This window comes from Procambarus clarkii, chromosome 50 (genome assembly GCF_040958095.1).
Source record: "Procambarus clarkii isolate CNS0578487 chromosome 50, FALCON_Pclarkii_2.0, whole genome shotgun sequence".
NCBI classification, from domain to species: domain Eukaryota; kingdom Metazoa; phylum Arthropoda; class Malacostraca; order Decapoda; family Cambaridae; genus Procambarus; species Procambarus clarkii.
The window spans coordinates 6,560,649-6,569,134 of record NC_091199.1 but is presented as its reverse complement, the minus strand read 5'-3'; the positions used below and the strand labels follow the sequence as shown (position 1 = coordinate 6,569,134).

Genomic DNA, 8,486 nt, shown 5'->3' with positions numbered 1-8,486 from the left:
TTAGGAGCATCTGCCACTTCTTCTAGGGCTGTTATGAGCATCTGCCACTTCTTATAGGGCTGTTATGAGCATCTGCCACTTCTTATAGGGCTGTTATGAGCATCTGCCACTTCTTATAGGGCTGTTATGAGCATCTGCCACTTCTTATAGGACTGTTATGAGCATCTGCCACTTCTTATAGGACTGTTATGAGCATCTGCCACTTCTTATAGGGCTGTTATGAGCATCTGCCACTTCTTATAGGGCTGTTATGAGCATCTGCCACTTCTTATAGGACTGTTATGAGCATCTGCCACTTCTTATAGGGCTGTTATGAGCATCTGCCACTTCTTATAGGGCTGTTATGAGCATCTGCCACTTCTTATAGGACTGTTATGAGCATCTGCCACTTCTTATAGGACTGTTATGAGCATCTGCCACTTCTTATAGGACTGTTATGAGCATCGGCCACTTCTTATAGGACTGTTATGAGTGTAACGTATGATTATGTTATGTTGTTGGGTAGATTAGATACACAGTGTTTAGTGAGTTTCATATTTATTTATTAGTCTTGATTACAGTAGTTGGTTGTTTGCAGTGTTGTGACTGTTGAGACGGAGCTTGGAGCAGAGCAGAGAGGTGAATGAAGCCGGAGTCGCGGAGTTCTATGTGGGAGAGCGTGGCGGCTCGATGGGGAATCGTGAGTGTCTAAACTCGATAGGGAGCGACAGCGTCGTAGCTTGATGCGGTCATAATCTGCTGTCTGCTCTGTGTTGAAGCTGAAGCGTCTTGGGTCGGTAGGAACTGTACATGCTGAGTGCTACATTCTTGAAGTGTGTTAAATCCAAAGTGTCTGAATTGAAGTTCACTGAATCACTGTGGAAATTGTACTCCTGGCTATTCGCTTGCTTATATTTGCTGACTACACCTCAGCTTCCTCCATCAGGATGGAAAGAATGTTACCTGTAAATAGGGATAGGATTATAGCTTGTGTAATTAGTGCCAATTAGTTAAACCATTAAGCTAATGGAAGGCAGTAGTGAGTATATTGTTTGTACTCGCTACATGAGCATCTGTCAGTTCTTATAGGATTATGAGCATGTCACTTCTTATAGGATTATGAGCATCTGCCACTTCCTATGGACTGTTATGAGCATCTGCCACTTCTTATAGGGCTGTTATGAGCATCTGCCACTTCTTATAGGACTGTTGAGCATCTGCCACTTCTTATAGGACTATTATGAGCATCTGCCACTTCTTATAGGGCTGTTATGAGCATCTGCCACTTCTTATAGGGCTGTTATGAGCATCTGCCACTTCTTATAGGATTGTTATGAGCATCCGACACTTCCTATGGATCTATTATGAGCATCCGACACTTCGTATGGATCTATTATGAGCATCTGCCAATTCTTAGGGGACTTGTATGCATCTACTACTTTTATAGAGCCAATATTGATGATCCCCTCATTTGCATCATTATCAAGGCAAATGGGGGAACCTTCGACAAGCCGCCAGCTTCCTGTCCTTGTCGAGGCCACTAGTGTTAGCGGCCCTCAGGTAAATCAGGTAAATTGTGTGTGTGCCATTTCTTATAGTAATTGCATATTTATGTACAAGACAAAAGTTTAATATTTAGATGAAGCAAACAATAATAAAAGTACATGAAGAAGAAAGCACACCCATTTGGGCGTACACAGCCATATAGACGCACACAGCCATATGGATGCATACAGCCATATGGACGAACACAGCCATATGGACGTACACAGCCATATGGACGTACACAGCCATATGGACGTACACAGCCATACGGACGTACACAGCCATACGGACGTACACAGCCATATAGACGTACACAGCCATATGGACGTACACAGCCATATGGACGTACACAGCCATATAGACGCACACAGCCATATGGACGCACATAGCCATATAGACGTACACAGCCATATAGACGTATACAGACATATGGACGTATACAGACATATGGACGTACACAGCCATATGGATGAACACAGCCATATAGACGTACACAGCATATGGATGTACACAGCCATATGGATGCACACAGCCATATGGATGCACACAGCCATATGGATGCACACAGCCATATGGACGAACACAGCCATATGGACGAACACAGCCATATGGACGAACACAGCCATATGGACGAACACAGCCATTTGGATGCACACAGCCATATGGATGCACACAGCCATATGGATGCACACAGCCATATGGATGCACACAGCCATATGGATGCACACAGCCATATGGATGCACACAGCCACTTGGATGAACACAGCCTTGCGGCTGAGTGGATAGTGCCTGGGGTTCGTTGTACTAATGGCCTGGGTTTGATTCCCAGTGGAGGCAGAAACAAATCTGAATGGAGAAATATGATAAGTGGAGTGCCACAAGGGTCCATTTTGGGACCAACCCTTTTTGTCATATATATATCAATGATATATATGAGAATATTACAAACCACATTATCAAATTTGTAGACAACACAAAGATTTATGGAAAATTGGGAAATGATAATGATATTGAAGCCTTAAAGAGAGATTTACATGAACTCCACAAATGGTCAGAAAATTGGCACATGCTTTTTAATATTGGCAAATGCATTACCTTGCATGTGGGGCATAACAATCCACACCACAACTACCAAATTAATAGCATTACTTTACAGCAGATTGATGAAGAAAAGGACCTTGGAGTCAAAATCCACCAGTCATTAAAAGTTGCACAACAGGTGGGTACAGCAGTCAGAAAAGCTCACCAAACTCCTGGGATAATCAAGCGCACTTTTGACTATAAGGAAAAGAAGCCAATGGTTCAGCTGTATAAATCTCTGGTGCGCTCCCATTTGGATTACTGTATCCAAGCATAGAGATCTCATTTCCAGAAGGACATAGCTGCTCTGGAGAAGGTGCAACACCGGGCAACAAAAGTCATTCCAGAGCTAAGTCATCTCCCATACCAGGAATGCTTGAAGACTACAGGGATGTCAACACTGCATACCAGGCATGACAGGGCAGATCTTACTGAAACTTTTAAAATACTGAACATGTTAGAGGATGTTGATCCGGATATTTTCTTCAGAAGGTTAGATGTAATACAAACAAGGAGCAATGGTTTCAAGCTCAAAAAGCCACAAAGTAGAACTGAGAACAGGAGATGCTTTTTCACCCACAGGGTTATTAACCCATGGAACTGCCTTCCCACCAATGCCGTAAGTGCCAAAACTGTGTTGAGTTTTAAAATATACCTAGAAAAGATCATCAAGGCAAATGGAGAGACCATCGACAGCTGCCAGCTTCTTGTCCTCATTGAGGCCACTAGGGTTAGTGGCCCTGAGGTAAAGTGGGAAGAATTTCTTTCATCCTGATGCCACTGTTCACCTAGCAATAAATAGGTACCTGGGAGTTAAACAGCTGCTATGGACTGCTTCCTGCAGATGTGTGCATGTGTGTTTGAGAGATATATATGAAGTAGATATAATAGGAGAGGAAAAATAGATGGGTTAGATAGGCAGGGTACAAGAGCTAATAGCTCGATTCTGTAGATACAAATAGTAAATACAGCCAAATGGATGTACACAGCCATGTAACAAAATATAACATAAATCCATGAATATATAAGAAGTAATTTTTTCAGAAAAATGTAAGTAGAAAACATCCAGTTTAAAGAGAATATTTCACTAAGATAATGCCTATACTGTTGCTACATCTCTAAGATATACAGTGTGATGAAATCTTAAACCTTCATGAAAGAGCATAAAACCCTCCATTATTTGACTGTGCAGTCAACTCACTAGCTCAGAGGCTATGGTTGCAAGGTTGCAAGGAAAGCTCCCTTACAACTAGACTGGAAACACTCTTGAACATGGATTGACCTGCGCTCCTACACAGATTTCCTGGGATTGTTCCCTTTCTCCCTACCTGTTGCATTTACTCTCCACTTTGGATAGACTCTTCTGCACAAAGGAAAGATGCCTGCTGGACCCCCTACGCACATCCTCTTGCAAGGTGTGGTAATTAACTTTCTGTCAACATTACTTCTGCTTAAATTACCACACTTATTTTCACACTTTAAATTTCCCACATGTTATCTACCCAGGTCTTTTCCCCATTTACTTTCTCTGACATTATTCCTATAATTTGTTACCTCATAAATTACGCTTGCCAAGCCAGTACGATTAACTTGTAATTGTGTAATTTATAACTGTCACCTTGTTAAATCATTAACTTCAATATGATCCCATGGAAATTGTTCACATTAAAAAGTTCATCGTGGGAAATGTTACTAATAATTTCTCTTCTACTTGATAAACACCATCAAATGATACCTGATCGATCAGGCTGTGATTTAAACATCAGGCTGCCCGCTACTGCTTCAAACACCGTGGTTCACCAGACCACCAAACAGGAGACCCGGTCAGAGACAGGGCAGTGTGGATGTTGATCCTCGGCATCATCGACAGATAAACAACAGGTAGTGTGTATACACTGTACTTAAATGTTACTAACACTGACAAAAGTATTTGTTAATGTTAGAGGGTTACCCCCTTAAATTGTACATCTTGTAAAGTGTTCACATTAAATAAAAATTGTACACTGATGAAAATTTTCAAAAATTTACATTCCAAGTTTAACATTACCTAAAATTTGATTAAAAAAATTGACTGTACCAACACTAAGTTTTACTCTCTCCCAGGAACTGCTTATACTGATGCATCATCATTATAAAACACTATTTATACTGATGCTTCATCGCTCTAAGACACTGTTTATACTGATTCCTCATCATTATAAGACATTTTATGCTGATGCTACATCATTATAATTTACTGGTTATACTGATGCTACATCACTATACGACACTGATGTGTGACTGTGGAGCCCCAGGGATATGTGTGTGTGTGTGACTGTGGAGCCCCCAGGGATGTGTGTGTGACTGTGGAGCCCCAGGGATGTGTGTGTTTGTGACTGTGGAGCCCCCAGGGATGTGTGTGTGTGACTGTGGAGCCCCCAGGGATGTGTGTGTGTGACTGTGGAGCCCCCAGGGATGTGTGTGTGTGTGACTGGGGAGCCCCAGGGATGTGTGTGTGACTGTGGAGCCCCAGGGATGTGTGTGTGACTGTGGAGCCCCCAGGGATGTGTGTGTGACTGTGGAGCCCCCAGGGATGTGTGTGTGTGACTGTGGAGCCCCCAGGGATGTGTGTGTGTGACTGTGGAGCCCCCAGGGATGTGTGTGTGTGACTGGGGAGCCCCAGGGATGTGTGTGACTGTGGAGCCCCCAGGGATGTGTGTGTGTGTGACTGTGGAGCCCCAGGGATGTGTGTGTGTGACTGTGGAGCCCCAGGGATGTGTGTGTGTGACTGGGGAGCCCCAGGGATGTGTGTGTGTGACTGTGGAGCCCCAGGGATGTGTATGTGTGACTGTGGAGCCCCAGGGATGTGTGTGTGACTGGGGAGCCCCAGGGATGTGTGTGAGACTGGGGAGCCCCAGGGATGTGTGTGTGTGACTGTGGAGCCCCAGGGATGTGTGACTGTGGAGCCCCAGGGATGTGTATGTGTGATTGTGGAGCCCCAGGGATGTGTGTGTGACTGGGGAGCCCCAGGGATGTGTGTGACTGTGGAGCCCCCAGGGATGTGTGTGTGACTGCGGAGCCCCAGGGATGTGTGTGACTGTGGAGCCCCCAGGGATGTGTGTGTGACTGTGGAGCCCCAGGGATGTGTGTGTGACTGTGGAGCCCCAGGGATGTGTGTGTGACTGGGGAGCCCCAGGGATGTGTGTGTGACTGTGGAGCCCCAGGGATGTGTGTGTGACTGTGGAGCCCCCAGGGATGTGTGTGTGACTGTGGAGCCCCCAGGGATGTGTGTGTGTGACTGTGGAGCCCCCAGGGATGTGTGTGTGTGACTGTGGAGCCCCCAGGGATGTGTGTGTGTGTGACTGTGGAGCCCCCAGGGATGTGTGTGTGTGACTGGGGAGCCCCAGGGATGTGTGTGACTGTGGAGCCCCCAGGGATGTGTGTGTGTGTGACTGTGGAGCCCCAGGGATGTGTATGTGTGACTGTGGAGCCCCAGGGATGTGTGTGTGACTGGGGAGCCCCAGGGATGTGTGTGAGACTGGGGAGCCCCAGGGATGTGTGTGTGTGACTGTGGAGCCCCAGGGATGTGTGTGTGACTGTGGAGCCCCAGGGATGTGTATGTGTGATTGTGGAGCCCCAGGGATGTGTGTGTGACTGGGGAGCCCCAGGGATGTGTGTGACTGTGGAGCCCCCAGGGATGTGTGTGTGACTGCGGAGCCCCAGGGATGTGTGTGACTGTGGAGCCCCCAGGGATGTGTGTGTGACTGTGGAGCCCCAGGGATGTGTGTGTGACTGTGGAGCCCCAGGGATGTGTGACTGTGGAGCCCCAGGGATGTGTGACTGTGGAGCCCCAGGGATGTGTGTGTGACTGGGGAGCCCCAGGGATGTGTGTGTGACTGTGGAGCCCCAGGGATGTGTGTGTGACTGTGGAGCCCCCAGGGATGTGTGTGTGACTGTGGAGCCCCCAGGGATGTGTGTGTGTGACTGTGGAGCCCCCAGGGATGTGTGTGTGTGACTGTGGAGCCCCCAGGGATGTGTGTGTGTGACTGGGGAGCCCCAGGGATGTGTGTGACTGTGGAGCCCCCAGGGATGTGTGTGTGTGTGTGACTGTGGAGCCCCAGGGATGTGTATGTGTGACTGTGGAGCCCCAGGGATGTGTGTGTGTGACTGGGGAGCCCCAGGGATGTGTGTGTGTGACTGTGGAGCCCCAGGGATGTGTATGTGTGACTGTGGAGCCCCAGGGATGTGTGTGTGACTGGGGAGCCCCAGGGATGTGTGTGAGACTGGGGAGCCCCAGGGATGTGTGTGTGTGACTGTGGAGCCCCAGGGATGTGTGTGTGACTGTGGAGCCCCAGGGATGTGTATGTGTGATTGTGGAGCCCCAGGGATGTGTGTGTGACTGGGGAGCCCCAGGGATGTGTGTGACTGTGGAGCCCCCAGGGATGTGTGTGTGACTGCGGAGCCCCAGGGATGTGTGTGACTGTGGAGCCCCCAGGGATGTGTGTGTGACTGTGGAGCCCCCAGGGATGTGTGTGTGACTGTGGAGCCCCCAGGGATGTGTGTGTGACTGTGGAGCCCCAGGGATGTGTGTGTGACTGTGGAGCCCCAGGGATGTGTGACTGTGGAGCCCCAGGGATGTGTGTGTGACTGGGGAGCCCCAGGGATGTGTGTGTGACTGGGGAGCCCCAGGGATGTGTGTGTGACTGGGGAGCCCCAGGGATGTGTGTGTGACTGTGGAGCCCCAGGGATGTGTGTGTGACTGTGGAGCCCCAGGGATGTGTGTGTGACTGTGGAGCCCCAGGGATGTGTGTGTGACTGGGGAGCCCCAGGGATGTGTGTGTGACTGGGGAGCCCCAGGGATGTGTGTGTGACTGTGGAGCCCCAGGGATGTGTGTGTGACTGGGGAGCCCCAGGGTTTAACCCCATTATAAAGCCTCAATATTTTATCATACAGTTGATAACATTACTGAAGCAAACTGTACAATGAGCGACACCTTGACGAGCAGGAGTATGTTAATGTTTGTGCAACGTATCAAATCATCACAGAATTCATTGTAAAAAATGGGATACTATGTTAGATTGTCATATAGGAGGAGCAAGACTTGAGCAGCTTTTATTTATAGTTGAACAAAAAGTCTAATAACAAAGTAAAATAACATTGCTAAATACATGCTTGTTAAAACTCAAGAGTGGGAAGCATCTGCTATTACATTCAAAAGAAAGAACTAATGCCCAAATTTTCATGATACGATGAAACAGAATAAAAAAAGGATATTCATCTTTTCTAATTCTATAGTACACAGCATAACATTCACATTTTTACCTCATATCAACCTTTCTGCACGGAGATGCACACGAGAAACCAGCTCCAGTTAATAAACAAGAAAGTTATTTCGGTATTACATTTCCAAGTGTAAATAACAAGAAGTGGAAGACGAATAAAATGCGACCAAGACTGCACGAACAATGGATAACGCTTCCAAGAATCTACACTCTTTCTACACTCTATTGACTTTTGTAACTGGTAAATGTCAGCTTCCTGGAGAGAAATGGGCATTAACTGGCACCCAAAAGAGTGGACATATTGTCTAGCACCAAAGAGTGGACTGGTGGCCTAGGAACACAGCAACCCCACTCGTTATAACAAACTTCAAAACTTAAAACAATGGTATTTGAACACGTGCTGCTAAAAAATACATAAAAATGGCAAACTTTGTTCTTTGTGCTAAATACAACAATGAAAGCCAAACAAAATTATATCAAATAATAAACAACTCAAAGATTTCAAATAATCTATAAATGTTAAAACTGTTGAATTAAACCTTCCAACCTTGGCAAAAGTTTACACACACAGCATACAGTAGTTCAAAACTTGCAGGTGATGCCATTATCTCTTATTCAAC

At 46.6% G+C, this 8,486-nt stretch overlaps 1 protein-coding gene across 1 annotated transcript; it reads right to left on the bottom strand.

Moving 5' to 3' along the window:
- Window positions 1–1,614: 1,614 nt before the first annotated feature.
- Window positions 1,615–2,007, bottom strand: LOC138351581 (uncharacterized). The gene has a single exon (XM_069303379.1). It carries the CDS (start codon window positions 2,005–2,007, stop codon window positions 1,615–1,617), a length of 393 nt encoding a protein of 130 aa, XP_069159480.1.
- Window positions 2,008–8,486: the final 6,479 nt, after the last annotated feature.

Coding starts and splice junctions, on each gene's coding strand:
- LOC138351581 (XM_069303379.1), bottom strand. CDS start 2,007: ATGGCTGTGTTCATCCATATGGCTGTGTACGTCCATATGTCTGTATAC.